This window comes from Apium graveolens, chromosome 8, assembly GCF_009905375.1.
Source record: "Apium graveolens cultivar Ventura chromosome 8, ASM990537v1, whole genome shotgun sequence".
Classification (NCBI taxonomy): Eukaryota; Viridiplantae; Streptophyta; class Magnoliopsida; order Apiales; family Apiaceae; genus Apium; species Apium graveolens.
The window spans coordinates 10279045-10296666 of record NC_133654.1 but is presented as its reverse complement, the minus strand read 5'-3'; the positions used below and the strand labels follow the sequence as shown (position 1 = coordinate 10296666).

Genomic DNA, 17622 nt, shown 5'->3' with positions numbered 1-17622 from the left:
TTATATATTTATACACATTATTCAATTATCAAGAAAAATCACTTTTTAATATCTGTTAAACTGAAGATCGACAACAAAACAAATAATTCTGCCCCTAAACAAGTCTCATTTATAAATTTCGAAAATCGAAACTAATTGATTGAACTACTGATTTGTGATTATCGGGTAATTTTAAAAAATTGAATGATTTATCAAAAATTTAATGAATCAATCAAAATATTTTTGACCAATTTATCGGTATTTTTTTAAAAATAGACCGATTTCTATAACTACGCTCTCAACCCATCAAAATTCACTTAATATTTAGTTTTTAACATGACAAATTCATTCCTTTAAACCGAAGCAAGAATATAAAAAGAAAAAAGTCCAGCTCCATTAAACCCAAGAATATAAAAAGAAAAAAGTCCAGCTCCATTAAACCCCAATTCCCACATATATAGAGATCACCAAACCACTCCTCAAAAGCGCCAAAGATTCAAACTTTTTCATTTTCTAAACCACCCCATCAATCCAATTCACACTTACACACATCAAAAATCCATAAAGATTCAATCTTTACTTGCTTTTTTCTATAAAAACTTGAAAAAACTAAGCAACAATTATGCAACTAAATAATGATATTGATGATGATACTAATCTTGTTAGCCCATTTGGTGAAATGGGTCATGGATTATCTGAATTAGAGCTCCGGGAAACGTGTTATGAGATCTTGATCGGAGCTTGCCGGAGCTCCGGTGGAACTAGGCCTTTAACTTATGTTTCTTCATCTGTGAAGAAGAATGTTGAAAAACAGCCCTCAATTTCGCTGCAGAGGTCTGTTTCTTCGGTTGCCGCGAGTAAGATGAAGAAGGCATTGGGGTTGAAGAAGAGGTCTTTGAGGGAGGATGAGGTTAGGGAAGTGACAATTGGGGAGTTGATGAGAGTTCAGATGAGGGTTTCGGAACCAACTGATTCGCGGGTTCGTCGTGCTTTGCTGAGAATTGCTGCTACTCAGGTGGATATTGATGCATAATTGTTTGTGTTTGTATTGATTTGCTTGAGCAAATTTTATGTTTTTGTGGGTTTTTTAATGTAGTGATATCGTGTTTAGGTTGTGGGATTTTCCTGTAAAAATTAAATCTTGATTGGGATAAAAAAATAAAAGAATAGGATGGGAGTATTGCAAATTTGCGTACGAAGCTTAGATTCTTGTTTGAAGTGTCAAGTCAGAGTACATTTGTGTAAAGTTACTAACTTTCTTAAAAGCTTATTAGAAGGGATTAAGTAGATTTTATATCTTTTGTATAGTCATTCAATTGAAAGCGGTATTGGGATTGGGTTCGAGAGAGTTGACCACTAATATGGCATCTTTGTGGAAGCTATAGTCCAATTTAGTATCAAATTTAGTATCATATTATTATTTTCGATGAGAATATTGGAGCAGGAGGTTCAGATGCAACGCATATCACCAACTTCCCAAATCCTTGTGGTGTTAAAAGATGGGATTAATTGGATTAAACATTGCCAAAGCTCGTTTTGGGAATAGGGTTTCCAAGCGTAGATCACTAGGAGCCCAGTTGTTTGGATGTTTGGAGCTATGGTCTACCCTTATCAAACTTATTATATGTTTCTCTTGAGAATATGGTAGGAGGAGGGTTTCAATTTGAGACCTCTCACAAGCCTGTGTTTTGTTTGTTGAGAATATTGGTGTCAACTCTAGATCTTTCCTAAAACTTTACTCTAATGCTACGCTAAGTTATGAATTCTCCCAAAGCCGTCATGGTGTTACTTGTTAGCAGAGGGCTCAATCGGATCATATATCTTTAATAATTTGTTATATTGTCTTCGTAATATATTCTTATTTTGTTAGATTGTTAATTTATCCAAATACATTAGGACACTATTAGGTACTAGGTGGTTTTAATGTTCCATTATTTTTAGGGGAAGGGCGGTTGTATAATTTCAACTTGCTCTTGGGTGTTTTCTCTTTTGATCTAATATTGAATTTTAAATTTGTGTAGCTTGTTGTAGATATTTTCTTTATTCTTAGTTTCTGGCTCAATTTGTTGCTCCAATAAAATACGAAGCAATCGAGTTAACAGCCTAAAAGCTAATATGCGTAACATGTGAAGCTCTATTATATTTTAAATTCCTTCAGTTCAATTTTGATACTTGTAGATGTACTGTGTAATTGCTTAGGAGATTCTCATTTACTGGAGTACGAGATTTGCCACACAGTTCTTTAGTGGTACATGTACATATTTTTATACAGCATATTTGTTGTGGAATTAATGTTTTCAGCTTGGAAGACGCATAGAGTCAATTGTTCTACCGTTGGAGTTAATGCAGCAGTTTAATTCTTCAGACTTTCCTACAGAAAAAGAATATGTGGCATGGCAACAAAGAAATTTAAAGGTACTAGAAGCTGGACTTGTCAAGCACCCATGCCTGCCACTGGATAAGAACAACACTTCCGCTCAACAACTTAGGAGGTTTGTACATAAGTCCTTGAAGAAACCGATTGAGACTGGCAAGCACAGTGAATCAATGCGAGTCCTCCGGGACATTGTCATGTCACTTGCTTGCAGATCAAATGACGGGAATCTCTCTGAGATTTGCCACTGGGCAGATGGAATTCCACTAAATCTCCAACTCTACCAAATACTTCTAGAGGCTTGTTTTGATATTAATGACGCAACGTCTGTTATTGAAGAGGTTGACGAGGTATTAGAGCTTATTAAAAAGACTTGGGTAGTTCTTGGAATAAACCAAACATTTCATAATCTCTGTTTCTCTTGGGTTTTCTTTTATCGTTATGTTTCTACTGGAGAAGTTGAAAATGACTTGCTTTTTGCCGCTAATAACCTGTTATTGGATGTTGAAAAAGATGCAAGAGTGACAAAGGATCCTGCTTATTCCAAAACCTTGAGATCCACAATGACTAAGATATTGAATTGGGCAGAGAAAAAACTACTCCTTTACCATGACACTTTTTTCCGGGGTAACATTAATATAATGGAAAGTGTCTTAACCTTCAGTGTGTTGACAGCCAATATACTGGAAGACATCTCCCATGACTATAAGAACAGAAATGAAATTGACATAGCACCTGAAAGAGTTGACACTTACATTAGGTCATCCATGCGCAAAGCTTTTTCTCAGGCAAGTTTTCGCCCCTCTGCCTCTATGGCCTATGTGAACTAAGCAATGACATTATAGTGAGATAATTGTAGGGTCTTCTAGACTACTCTATTCAAGAAAACCATTACTACTGACATATACCTTCAACTCAAATGTAAAAATGTTTTATATAGAGAATACTTTCTAGGTCTTTGCTCGAATTGCACTGCAACCTTATCTTCTTTTTTTTGTGTGTGGATTAGAATTATCTAATTATCCACATTCGATGCCATTTATGACTTACTTTTTGAATTGTGATTCTATCTTATAATTAGGAATATATTATTATGATACAGCTTTCATGCGATACGTAAATAAATTTCATGATCAATTCAATAATTAATTTTCCTCGAATTGTGTTCTTATTGATATTCCGACAATTCGTTTTCCTCGAATTGTGTTCTTATTGATATTCCGACAGGTGACCAATAGTTTCCAAATACAGTAAAATTTTGAATACATAAATAATTTCTCGTTATGTCTTTGTGCTAGTCTCAATCAATATATAAGAGTCTTTATGTGCAGTGCCTTTTGTTGATAATATTTTCAGTTACACTATGCCTACAGGTTTAAACTTAGTTCTTTCTATTGTTATGAGTGTGGCATATTTATTCTGTTCATCTACAATGAAGCAGGCAAGAGAGTGTGTATATTTAAGCAAACGTTCAGCTAAACATCAGCAGAATTCTCCGCCTGTCCTTTGCATTCTTGCTCAAGAAATTATTGACCTGGCCTACAATGAGAAGGAAATATATAGTCCAATACTGAAAAGATGGCATCCTCTTGCCACTGGTGTAGCTGTAGCAACCTTACATGCTTGCTACGGAAATGAGTTAAAGAAATTTGTTTCTGTTAATAGTGAGATGACTCCTGATAACTTACAAGTCCTAATTTCTGCTGACAAGCTAGAAAAAGATCTCGTGCATATGGCAGTTGAAGATTCGGTTGACAGTGATGATGGTGGGAAATCAATAATTCAGGAAATGACTCCTTATGAGGCTGAAGGTGTGATCTCTAACTTAATAAAATCATGGATACGGACAAGAATAGAAAGACTTAAAGAATCGGTTGACAGAAATCTTCAGCAAGAGGTATTTTATTCGTCTTGTGTTTATTAATAGAGCATCCAGTTGAATTCCACTATATGAGTGTTGATGGGTTGCTATAATATGAAGAGATTCTAGTTGACTGAACATCAGGAACTAGTTAATAGCTTAAAATGTTAGCAACAATTTGGGTGATACCCTTATATGGAAGAAAATTGTGTCAGACATAAGAAGATAATGTTCGTTGGGAGTCGTGTGGAACTGACTTATTTTTTGCAAATTTGAGGCAATCTTTCTCTTGTTAATGTCAAACTGTCGAACACTGAATCTCATTCCCTTTTCTGGCACTTATTTATGCAAACGTAATTGATAATTGTATTGTTGATATATGAGTTGCACTAGTTCAACTCAGTCGTTCATTGATTAAGCAAATTCAATTTTTTTCTAATTTAAATAATGTAGACCTGGAACCTACAAGCAAACAAAGAGCAAATTGCTTCATCAACAGCAGTGGTTCTACGGACAGTAAATGAAACGTTGGAGGGGTTCTTTATGTTGCCGATACCACAGCATTCTGCGTCATTATCTGACTTAATAAATGGTCTTGATAGATGCCTTCAGCAATATATATTGACTGCAAAATTTGGCTGCGGTAAACATTTACTTTAAAAGCAAACATGCATGCAATTCTGATCAAGTGACTTCTCTCACAGGACTCTTTTATACTCTGCAGGATCTCGAAGTGATTTCATCCCAGCATTGCCGGCTTTGACTAGAAGTACAGCCGGCTCTAAACTTCCTGGTATATTTAGAAAGAAAGATAAATTGATACCGAGGAAGAAATCCCAAGGGGGGAGTACAGATGGAAATGATTTTTTTGGAATACCAGAACTATGTGTACGCATTAATAGTTTTCACCATATCCGTAAATGTGTAGATGCTCTGGAGAAGAAGACAGTAGATCATTTGAGAAATAATGGATCCACTCATTTGGATAATGTTTTAGTAACAAAGTTTGATCTTTCACGAGCTACAGGTGTGGAAGGGGTCCAGTCACTCTGTGTGGCAGCTGCATACAAAATTGTATTTCAAGATTTAAGCCATGCCCTCTGGGATGGGCTATATATAGGGGAAGTTTCTTCTTCAAGAATACAACCGTTTCTAAAGGAGCTAGAGCAATATTTAGAAATTATATCATCAACAGTCCACGACAGAGTCCGGACACGCCTAATTACTGACGTGATGAAAGCTGCTTTTGACGGTTTTTTATTGGTGTTGCTTGCCGGAGGGCCCTCTCGTGTTTTTAACCTACATGATTCTGCAATAATAGAGGATGATTTTAGACTTCTTACAGATCTATTTTGGTCTGGCGGGGATGGATTGCCAACTGACTTGATAGAAAAGTTTGCAAGCACGGTGAGATTTGTTCTTCCTTTATTTCGCACCGAGACAGAAAGTCTTATAGAAGAATTTAAGTCTTCTATAATGGACGAGTATGGCAACACTGCCAAATCCAGGCTTCCTCTACCTCCAACCTCTGGTCAGTGGGATCCCAATGAATCTAATACAATTTTGCGAGTTTTGTGTCATCGAAGTGACAAATTGGCAACAAACTTTCTTAAAAAGGCCTACAACTTGCCAAAAGAACTGTGACCAACTTCAGATGATCTCGAAAGATACTTTACTAACTTCATATAAGCTGTTGTAAAAGCTCCCTGCTAGAAAACAGTAAATAACCACTGTATATAATATTATTGTTGTTACATACCACATGCACAATTTATAGTTCTGTTTTTGCTTCAAACTTCCATCAATTACTGTTAAAGAGTGTACTAATTCATTTATCATCCCATTTGTACGAGATATTCATTTATCCGAGGATAAACATATATTCGTACTCATTTAGATTTCGTGTTCTTTCGTGTCGTATACTTTTGTATTTATGTACCAAAAAACTGAATACATACTCATTTATATCGTCTCGTTCTCGTGTCGTATACCAAATTGTCAGCTCTAGATTAGTAAGAGGTATTTGTCTGACAATATTTGAATTCACGCACTACGGGATATTGTCTCATACAGGCCCAGGCCATCGAGAAAGCACAAATAATCAAATATAGATAGATTATGCCACAACTTACTTTAAAACAATCACATTTCATATATCAAGAATTGAACATCATAACAGCATGTAATCTGAGAAACACAGGACCAAAGACAAAGCGCAAGCACCCTATTAATCGATTATTAGAATGAACCTGAACAACGAAATATCAGAATTTGGGGCATTTCACAATGTATCTGGATCTAGTACAAAGGTTCTTAAAAAAACTGTATCAAAAAAGTGCTAAACATTTCTCTTTTTAATATTGTATCAAAAGTTACAACTCAAGTGAGAATACAGTATAAGACTAAAATTCAAAATCTTCGATTAATCATTTGCTAATCTGATGTAGTAACTAGTGACTAACGATCCTCAAATTCCACCGGCTGGTGCTTACAAACCTCTCTCTTTTTCATATGTTCTACCCGAGACAAATACCCATAAATATGTATTTAGTGCCACGGGTTTTTCTTTCCTGTTCCCCTTCTTTTTTGGTTTGACGTCGAGCTAGATTTCTGCCATTCAAAAAGAGCAAAAACAAAGTAAATGTCAGATGGCTGAATACTTAGAATTATTCCTTGCAAACTATAATGAAGTACTTTACTCTTGAAAACTGTACCGATTTGGATTTCTTTGTCTTAGATCTAATCCTGTTTCTTGGAGGTTTTAGTTTGTACAAACGGACCATCCAGTGGTGAGTTGTGAATACCTACATATTTTTGTAAGCCAATAAATGAATCAGAACAATTACATTAGATATGCAAACTTTGAAGAAAAAAAATAGGATATACTTGAGTTAATATAAGAAAATATAGGGTAGCAAATGAACAGAGTTATTCATGAAGTGCTCCACTATCAGCTAATAAGGGGCACCTCTGAAGTTAATTCTCCACTTCAGCGGACCAAGTGAATTCCTGTTTAGATCCTGGCAATAAACATCCTAGACCTTTGGTTATTTTAAGTTTCACTGTTATGTATTTACGCTTGCATTTGGCATGAATCCAGAGAAACCTGTAAAACATATGCGACTACAAAGTGTAGTTACATCCTACCTATGTTCATTGATTGAACAGGCAACCCTTTTGTTTTGGTATTTTATCAAGGCTGAGAAGCCATCTACGTTGAAATGGAGGAGGTTTATAAACTACCATATCACTAAAAAAAACTGATCCCACACATCTACTGTTAAACCTTTGTAGTAGAGATCATACATTAAATACTACAAAACCGTTGGAAGCAATATGGCAACTAATAAATTGTCTTCAACTTAAAAAAATTTAGCCTTACCTCCTCGAAATGGGTCAATTTGATATTCTTCTTTCCAATTTCAGTCCGCCTTACTCTGTCATATGCTTTACCCCCATCTGTGTCAGCAAACCTGCAGCAAAGAAAGGGGGGAGGAGATAGATTGAGAATGTGGATAACTAAAGGAAGCAAAAACTTGAAACATAACCAATTGCTTTCTCATGTACAAACAGCTTCATACCTGTAATACGACAGTTTGTACATGAGGCAATTTAACATGGTGGGAGTGGCCTGCGAGTCAATTCGGTACTGACCATCTCTCTGTAAGAAATAACGAAACACTATCAGGTTAGTAATATGATATTTTAAGATTAATTCTGAAAAGAAGTTTTGCGATCTCTACCCCAAAGACGACAAGTCGATGTCATATTACTTGTCATCTTACTTCTATAATGGGTACCTAGTCAATTATCATTTCTCATTGTACAAATACAAACTTTAAAAAATCTGCTGAAAATTATAGAACCTCGGATATAGTACACACAACCCCTAAAATTTCTACTGTATAAAATGTGCCCAACTTCCACTCACCACATTAAAAGAATGTTATTTTGAATAACCATTTAACACAACCTTAAAACGTACATCAAGAAAAACTTCCTTACCAAATAATCAGGTTCTTTGATGTGTGGGAATACACCTCCACCTATACGAACCATCCAGAGAAACTTATTTATATCGTCACTAGAATAGCCAACAAGACCTGCAGTGTGAGGTCAGATTAGAACTTAGCATTACTTCTACAATTTTTATCATTTTCTTTTATTTCCTTTTTATCCATAAACTAGAGATGGAGAACCAACCTCCAAAAACAACGAGAACATATTTCACATCCAAAGAGTTAAAAATTTCCCAAGCTGCCTTTTCAGGAGATGACATGGCAGTACCAACAGTTGCAATATGTGTGTTATTCCAGGTGTTATTATCAACTATAACAGTTCGATTTGCCATAGCAGTAGTTTGATAACCATAATCCCACCAAGATGCAACCTGAAAAAAGTCAGGTGGTTCTCTATATGTTAAAGACTCGATTAGCTATCTTTCGAAATAAGTACTCAATATGTAAATAAAATAGAGCCTAAAGATCTGGTACTAAAAGAATAATTGAAACATACAAGATTTAACGATTTTAAAATAGGATACTCTTTATCTATGAACGAAGGTAATGCAGCAACAGCCAGAAGACAGCATGCAATGAAAATATTTAATGCAACTCACTTTATCATCCACATCTGTATTGTGGCTCAACCATGCATAAGCCTCCCTAAAATCGTCAAACACATGAAGTCCATCATGTGAATGAGACGTTAGCACAATAGAAGGTGCTGAATACGCTTCTGCTGCTGCCCAGACACAGTGAACCTGTGGGGAGGGACATTTGTTAGATATATCAACATTAGGCACATGAAGAATGACCACCAGTTATAGTTGGGATTAAAAAGGGAAATAAATAAATTAACCAAATTTAATTTAAGTAAAATTCACACTTAAAATTTAAGCATGTAAGTTTTGGGTACTGAAGTAAAGAAAACATAGGGGATCTAACTTGGACCAAGTTTGAAACATTTTCATTCACTAGGTATTCACAGCTGTATACAAGTGAGAAAAGGCCATTGTAAGATATGCCATGAAAATTAAATTATTTTATCAGATTTTCGTAATAAGAATTTCAGACTGGCAGGTGATTTCCGGTCCTTTTGACAGCATACAAAGTCATAGCAAGAAATACAGAAATAAAAACCAAGATCATACGACCCCTGAAAATACTTTTAGAATGAGATAACAAGCAACAAATATACTGTTACCAAAGCAGTAACTGAAGTTGGCAAGATCAAGATCAGGAAAAATCATTTTTTGCCAAGAGAAATAGAAACAACTATACTGCAACAGAAACATTCTTCTCACCAAAAATATTATACCACATTTATCTGGTTATGCTAGCTAAAAGTGTTGCTTAGAGTAGTTGACATAAATGAAATGTATATACAGTGCTATGCTCTTTAAGGGTTTATGCGACTCTAAAGTTGGCATTACAAAATACAAATACCTCCCACAGTCATCTTCCAATATTAAGAAATAATCTTTGATCAAGTTGCTTAAATTTTCACATTTTAGGTACCTTATAGTATGAAAGTATGCCAAGTAAATCCACAAAAAAGTTATAAATGCTTGATAAATCAGAAAACTATGACATGAAACAATACATTGTTACAAATTTTATCCATTGGGCAAGTAATGCAAGGAATAATGTTAAACTCCAGATATTCAAGGAAGAAGAGTACATACAACATAAAAGGCACCCAGCAGCACCAGTAGAAAAAGGGCAATGATAGATGTCTCCAGAGGCAGAACCAAAAGCTTATTCTCAATCTTCGACTTGATAGAAGGCTTAGAAGCCTTTTCCATATTCTCCTTATCCTTCTTCTTGTTCCTCCTTAAGGGTCGTTCCTTTACTGGCTCATCATGTCTATCAGTTTTCACTATATCATTCCGGATAACGTCGCCAGATGGTTCAGAACCATTATCTTTTGCCTTAATTGTTCATAGCATATAAGATATGTTACTCAATCAACTGAATAGGGAAATTTGTACATCTTCAATAAATGAATTATACATCATATACTTGAAGACTTACATCGATTTGCTGACTCTGTGACACACCAGGCAACTGAAATTTGATTGATCGCGTAAACACGCCGAATGCTTCAGAAAGAGCAATTCCCGACATTATACATGCTGCTGGAGCAAGTACGAGCATCAAGCGAACCTGTTCACGGTGATATACAAAATTAAAGAAAGAGTTCAATTCAGTTGAAGCAACATACATATGGCTATTGTTACTTTGTGCTTACCATAACACCAGAGAAATATACAGATGTCACAATGTAGAGGATCACAAAGGAGCTTGCATCAGATAGTGGCAAAAAGCATGCCTGAAAAGTATTAAAAATGTATTCAAAACAAAAAAAATGAAATGTATATAATGATCTTTCCCAACTTTAAGATGGCATATTAACATTCCCAAGTAAACTGGTTAAGCATTGAGAACTTACTACAATGCCAGCTGGAACCAGAAATGCTAAAACATTAATGTCCATAAAGTAAGACGGCCAAGTAGGTGGCTGATGTTCACTAACACTGGCAATAATTGGTATGTACTTGCTTGCATAAGTTCTGCACACACAAAAGATATATGAAAACAACGTTGAGGAAGGTTAGAGAGATTGTTTTCCAGAATTAATTATAGTCAAAAGACTTAAAAGGGTCTAATTAGAAACTAAAACTATTGGAATATGTACACAAACGAGCATTAGATGATATAAAATGGACATAATTAACACGATTACACAAAATTTATAACAGGGTGTCTCATCATCTAGCTAGATAAGAGAGTTTTTTACTATTGATCAAATTACATTAAGAACTTTAGGTTAGATAACGCACGAGTACTTCACAAGTTATACTAAAACGAATCGAGAATATGAAGCTTACGGATCAAGCAAGCTTAAACTGCGTCCACTCCACCCTTTTGTAGGACTGGACGCTACCAGGGCAACAAGTACAGCTATCACAGCAAAACACAGAACCCTGCATAATAAACACAAATACACAATAGTGAGAAGAAGTTTTATTGAATTGTTATACATGTCAATAACTTTAGAAGCAACCAGCCATCTACATTTATAATCTGGTACAAACTACATTAATAATATAAGCAAAAATGTTCAGAACATTCATTAGTTAGCTGTATCTACTCTTCTTTCATCTTTTATTTATCATTATAAACTACTGATTATTGCCACATTCTAAGAAACTGTGATTATAAGGTGAAGAAAGCTTACAGCCCAACAGACACCACAAGAGTGACTGCAAATTTAAACATTTTTGGAGAGAGAAGTCCTTTGATGTAATACGCTAGCGCCACCACGTGGATGATAATGAAAACCTGCATATGAAATTTCCCGGTTAGATAAAACAGCATAACAGTTTTATTTACAATGTCAAAGGAGCAATTATGTTAACAAATATATTGACATTAATGTTCATTCCATAGTAACTTTAAACAGATGCCAGCCAAACTAACAAATAGATCATGGATTATAAATTTCAGGCTCTACAGAACACTTGGCTATTTTTTATCCCTGAATAGCTTTTATATTTACTGAAACATATGCTTAGCTTAGCCGATATGCTTCAACGGAAATTCTTTTCCAGACATAACTCTCCGGGGGCATTTAGAATCAAGTGATACGAGCGTACACAATATATCATGAAAACTACTGCAAAATAGTTCTATTACTAACTCCTCAGCATATGAACAATAGCTGTTTGGAAATAAATGAGCAATTTGACTTTCTTACCAAAAATGATGCAAAATGCTCTGATGTCAGGACAGCATTAAAACCAACAACTGGAACTAATGCAGCTAGCAATGTGCCTAAAACAATCTGGACAAGACAAGAATGATATAAGCCACATTTGAGCTAGAAATGAGAATCGAATGATGATAAATCAGAACTTGAAGCATTATAGAAATTTTAGAAGCGCTGTCGAGTTGCTGATAGTCAACAGATTTACAGATAATAAACCCATTTTGTTAATTCATTGCTCTACACTACTACTGAAATGTTTTGAAGATATACACTAGAATATAGTTTAATATTCATGGAACTACAACTTACAAGTGGACAATACGCTATGTATAGCCGAGGAGAATAGCGACCAGTCACGATGCAAAGAAGCGCATGCATTGGAATGAGGTTAATTATGAAGGTGTATCCTCCCCAAGAACAGACCTGATATGGAGTACGTTAGTTGCATGTTAATATGCGAGCTAGAACACAAGTATGAGCACAGGTTTAAGCAGCACCCCGAATATCAGACAACCGAGCTCACCATGTAAAAATATGCTATTGCATTTAAAGTAGCATAGAAAAGTGATCCTGTATTCAAGGTCTGCATAAAATAAGTTGAAGATATCATGACATAGTGACCATAACGAATGTCCAGAATCTCAATAAAATTGATTTGGAGAAATGAAGGAAAACAATACAATTAGCCATCGAAATTTCTATGGGGGAGGATGATGAGCATAAATTCATCTAAACCTTACCTTTATATAAAGATAGAAAGTGAATATTAAAGCAAATATAGCTACAGCTTCATTATCATAGCTACCAGCAACAGATCGCGATATATACGATGGAACCTGCAAACACAATGTAACAAGGATAAAGTTATTTTAAGAAAACTTATTACTATAACCATAAATGTTTGTGAACAAGATAACATTAAGAACATAAATTTGTTTAACTGTACAATTGATTATTTGGTTTTAGTTGTTTCAATTTCTGAATCAAGAGAAGTAGATATCAATTCGCAAAGCACAATATCAAAGCCAACTGTAAGTGACATTTTTAAGGTAAATAGTTGAAATACAATAATAAAGAACTAAAGGTTGAAATTTTGTAGGCTAGTTGGGCAGGAATAACTAGTTCGATCCTGCAAAATGCAATCCAGAATTAAAATCCACTAGTAAATGTTCCTCGCACTTGGGTACAATGGGTCGAACTCAGAATTTCTAAAATTTGGCGACAATGACAGCTTGTCCTATTTTTGGACCAGCGACACGCCATCATTCATTATTAAATAATTGTTTTGGATAAGATCTTGTAATAAAAATTAAACTTACTACTTGTGTTAAATATAGTTTATAAAGAACTTTGCAAACTACAACTGGCTCTTTCAAAACTTACTTTATTAGATTTCTATTTTCAATATCAAGGAAAAGTCATCTTCTCTTTTACTTATTCCTCATTTTTCTTTCCCAATCCTAGGTTAATCTAACATGCGGTCTTTCAGTTGGTCTAAGTGCCAAATCAGTTAAAGGATGGATGGGGGGGTTTAGAATAAAACTATAATAGAACCTAAAAAATTAAAACAAAACATCCTTTTTTGGTCAGTAGATTTACCATGGCCAATAGAGCTGCTGCAGTTAGTCCAGCACCAGTGCCCTTAACCTCCTACAGAAAGGTCATGGAATGAAGTTTTATAAAACACTGGTAGATAACATACCAAAGTATATAGCTACAACATATAGAATTAAATAAATCTAGAGAGAAAAAAAAAAACCTTCGTCAAAAAATAGGTTGCCCAGGCAGCAAAAGCAGAGAATATGGGTGCAGTGAAGACACAAACAGTCTCCACGGACAGAGGAATATTCAAGGAATTCAATATCCTGGAAACCATAGGCTTAACAATTAGCTGCCAGACAGTTGGACACCACAATTATTAACTGGTATAAAGTACACCATTAGCATGAATATTAGCTAAATTTAGATTGATATAAATACACACCGCCATATAGTTCCTGCTGTTAACGTTAATCCAGGGTAAACAGTTCCACCAATTACACGACCAAGAGGATACCTTTAAGACAGGGACAGGTACATTGTCAATTTATAATTACAAAATAATCTTAAAAGGTCAAAAATACTAAAATCTCTTTAAGACTAATAATACTTACCAGGTCCTATCATCAAACCAGTTCCAGAAGTCATATATTCCGTTCTTTATAAGAAACTGATATAAGCACAAAACATTGTTACCATCAACATATTATTAGTAAATTCAAAAAAAAATCAATAAACATGCATTCATAATATCAAAGATATTCAAAACGTCAAAAAGGTAATCAAACAATAGGATAGTAATTTCTCGGTATCTGCTAAGATCTCGTATTTAAACTACATTAGGTTTTCTTTACTTTATGAATTTTTGCATCTATAAATTGGTTATGAAGATCAATGAAGCATGAAACCCAGTATCAAGCTGTTTCAAATATACCAACAGCTCAGCACCTTGTAGTCGAAAAACAACTGATGGTTATAGCAATGTGGTTTTGTGTTCTTTCCCTTACTGATGCACAAAAATCAAGTAGCATAAATTGGAGAGGAAGATCCAATTTATACTTTAACTTCTGCCCGTAAAATATGGTAGCCTGTCATGAGGGTGTGCGGATACATGTAAATTGTAAAACCCCACTAATCACACACGGAACAAGACAATACCGTGGTAAATTCGTAAGTGAAACAAGCACCATTGATATCAATATTATTTAGATTTTTAAAACTCAATATAGAATAAAATTTTATAACTTTCTTGCATGCGAAATTTGAGAATTTGTAGTGACTTACCTAAGTACTCCGCTATGCGGAGCCACTTAGAACTATCAACTGGGGCACTGTCTATCAAGCTTAGTAGGCTATGAGCTAAACATATCAACCTAAATTATTAACTAGAGATAAAAGAGATAATGAATTAATACAAGTATGAAGTACCACAAGTATATTACTACACTCTGCCACTTACATCGCTGAAATCGCCAATATTGTTCCGCTGCAACGGCTAAAAAGCTATCATATAATTTAACTTCATTAGTACTCTAGTTTCTTTAATTATCAATGAAATCAAGTTACGCATTGTTGACTTCTGACAACTCGATCTTGTTTGCCTTATACAATGTTACATTATTCCCAATTATGTTAACATTTAGTATTAAGTCATCGTACATATACCTTGATTCTTCATTTACTCATTCGCTCTGCATTTTACATTTTATGCTTCCACCCTCGGATGACCTTACGGTTTTATTACTAAAACAACTTCGTAAAAACATTACTGATTACACTACAGATAACAAATATAACAGCACACTCAAATAGTAACTAGCTAATCACTAACATCGAGCATTTAGTCATTGTATATATACGTTAAGTCTTCATACGTTTTATGCCCTAGCTCTCTAAAAACCTTACACGAAACAGCTGATAAACACTTCGTAAAAACATTATACTGCACAGATAACAAACGTAAAACAGCACTCAAATAACAACTACAACTTCACTAACATTCCGCAAAACAATTAATCAGTAAAACAGTTTACGAAAAGCCGAAAACACGAACCTGAGTAACTCGGTAATTGAAATAAGGATCAAACTCGTGAATAACACTCTCGTACTTAATAACCTACAATCACAATCACAAAATCTAATCAAATCAATTCACAAATAAAATCAATCCGATCTAATTAAAAACAATGTCTATTACAAAAAATGTATTAAAATATTAAAAAATGTACTAAAATGTTGTAAAATTAGAATTTAGATGATTATTTACGGAGAAGAGACGGATCGAGAAAGCGAGAACGCCGATGAGGAGGAGGATGAAGAAGCACAACACATTTCCGAAAGCGTAACGGAGAGCTTTGTCATTCGCGGTCTCAACGGCCGCCATTGACGACCAATTCAAGCTCTCTGCAACGTGTGTGTGCGACTGTGTGTGTTTTTAACTACAGGTCTTTGGTTTGAGTGAAGACGAAGAGGAGACTTCTTTTTGTAGCTGGTGAGTTTTTACCGTGATGTGGTTATAATGGTCTTGTTATAAACGGACTTAAATATGTAAAATTTGTTAGAATTTGAAATACATTGCAGTTCGATGGTATTAACTATATTGGTTAGTTATATTTTAAAAATAGTATGTTATTAAAATTTTATGTTGTTATAAATAGAATATATTATTTCAATATGGTAATAAATGATTAGAATTTTTTTTTACAGATTTCTTAGGGGTCATTTGGTTCGAGAAGTGGCATGGGGTTGGAATCAGGAATCGGCTTAAGGTGGTATCGGGTTGAGGTATCATTATGATATCATGTGTTTGGTTGAGTGCTGGAATGAATATTTTAGATTTAAAATATTTTTTAAGTTATAAATTTTAATAATTTAAATATTATTTTAATTATCATTTTAATAAATTTTAGTTCATTAAATATTTTTGTATTAAACATTTACATTTGATTGCTTAAATAAAGTTGAAATACTATAAATAAAATTGATTCCCCATACCCCTTACTCATACCCACCTATTCCCCTGGGTATCAAAAACTCATACCTTGGGGGTACGAGGAATAGGTTTGGAGGAAAAAAATTCTGAACCAAACATCAGGTATAGGGTTGGAATGAAGGAAACTCATACCTGATACCAGAATACCTCCAACCAAACGACCCCTTACAGGTTTGTAGTGGTTCAACAAATATAGTCAACATCACGAGGTTGGCTATATTTATAGATAAGGGAAATGTACCATTGGAGATGAATTTTTTTTACATAATCTCTATTTTTTTATTTATAGTATGTATTAATAATTTTTAGCTAAGGGTTCCACATGGTTGGAGATGCTCTAACGTGGACTTAAATTTTTACTGTGATCTGTTAAAATGATAATTTATGATGATACTAATTCATGAGAGAAATGTATTTTTGTTTTGACTTTTTTTTGAATAAAAGACAAATTTCATTACTAAGAAACATCACACACAAGAGATTCCAACAACAAATCTGAAGGAACCGTAACAATGTTTTGACAATGCAGGGAACAAGGCATTTTGGCTAGTAAATGAGCCACCCTATTCGCTTGTCTTTTAACCCAAGATATGGAATAACCTGAATTGGAATCTAGAATAGTACGACAGGCATTCAACACATGACCAACTTCCAAGAGGTTTTCCTGAACACCTTGCAGGGCACGAACAGCAAGCATGGAGTCTGATTCGATAGTCACCCTAGTATGGTTCATAGAAAGTAGCCATTGAAGACCTTCCAAAATAGCCAAGGCTTCAGCTTCAAAAACGGTGGACACCATAGACGTGCAGACTGTTTTGGCAGCCACAAAAGAACCCGTATGATCCCTGATTATTAGTTTCATTGAGAAAGAGGGTGATCCCAACTTCACTGCTACATCCACATTTAGCTTCAGAACACCAGACTCCGGCATTTTCCACCCACCTTGGACTTGCACTCGAACACACTGGACCATGTTAAGTTTATATCGCTCAGCTTTGGCTTCCCTCCAATCGGATATCGTCTTAGCACTCCAATCCATAGCTATAATGGGTGTGACACTCTTGTTCTCCCGTACTTTCTTATTCCGACAAACCATATTCCCCA

At 34.8% G+C, this 17622-nt stretch overlaps 3 protein-coding genes across 3 annotated transcripts; 1 reads left to right on the top strand and 2 right to left on the bottom strand.

Moving 5' to 3' along the window:
* The first annotated feature begins 370 nt into the window (after nt 1–370).
* On the top strand, nt 371–6050 carry LOC141677546 (protein unc-13 homolog). The gene is made up of 5 exons (XM_074483532.1): nt 371–994; nt 2281–3141; nt 3795–4250; nt 4668–4857; nt 4939–6050. The coding sequence occupies exons 1-5, from the start codon at nt 602–604 to the stop codon at nt 5856–5858; spliced, it is 2820 nt and encodes a 939-aa protein (XP_074339633.1). The 5' UTR covers nt 371–601; the 3' UTR covers nt 5859–6050.
* Nucleotides 6051–6418: 368 nt separating this feature from the next.
* LOC141677457 (dolichyl-diphosphooligosaccharide--protein glycosyltransferase subunit STT3A-like) lies at nt 6419–16031 on the bottom strand. The gene is made up of 23 exons (XM_074483401.1): nt 15793–16031; nt 15580–15642; nt 14141–14196; nt 13972–14043; nt 13747–13852; nt 13587–13637; nt 12728–12823; nt 12511–12570; nt 12297–12410; nt 11976–12062; nt 11457–11560; nt 11107–11202; nt 10668–10788; nt 10467–10547; nt 10250–10381; nt 9901–10146; nt 8833–8976; nt 8418–8604; nt 8220–8317; nt 7796–7875; nt 7597–7687; nt 6929–7018; nt 6419–6824 (listed from the first exon to the last, which is right to left on the bottom strand). Exons 1-23 carry the CDS (start codon nt 15907–15909, stop codon nt 6762–6764), a joined length of 2355 nt encoding a protein of 784 aa, XP_074339502.1. The 5' UTR covers nt 15910–16031; the 3' UTR covers nt 6419–6761.
* Nucleotides 16032–16975: 944 nt separating this feature from the next.
* LOC141679267 (uncharacterized) lies at nt 16976–17614 on the bottom strand. Its single transcript, XM_074485771.1, has one exon. The coding sequence runs from the start codon at nt 17612–17614 to the stop codon at nt 16976–16978; it is 639 nt and encodes a 212-aa protein (XP_074341872.1).
* Nucleotides 17615–17622: the final 8 nt, after the last annotated feature.

Bases quoted from the DNA above. Each gene is read 5' to 3' on its own strand.
- LOC141677546 (XM_074483532.1), top strand. From the start codon at position 602: ATGCAACTAAATAATGATATTGATGATGATACTAATCTTGTTAGCCCA. The intron at 995-2,280 runs GTGGATATTGAT...TAATGTTTTCAG, and splicing joins TGAGAATTGCTGCTACTCAG to CTTGGAAGACGCATAGAGTC. The intron at 4,251-4,667 runs GTATTTTATTCG...TAAATAATGTAG, and splicing joins ACAGAAATCTTCAGCAAGAG to ACCTGGAACCTACAAGCAAA.
- LOC141677457 (XM_074483401.1), bottom strand. From the start codon at position 15,909: ATGGCGGCCGTTGAGACCGCGAATGACAAAGCTCTCCGTTACGCTTTC. The intron at 11,203-11,456 runs GTAAGCTTTCTT...TTTATTATGCAG, and splicing joins CTTGTGGTGTCTGTTGGGCT to GGTTCTGTGTTTTGCTGTGA. The intron at 10,382-10,466 runs GTAAGCACAAAG...CACCGTGAACAG, and splicing joins TATATTTCTCTGGTGTTATG to GTTCGCTTGATGCTCGTACT.
- LOC141679267 (XM_074485771.1), bottom strand. From the start codon at position 17,614: ATGGTTTGTCGGAATAAGAAAGTACGGGAGAACAAGAGTGTCACACCC.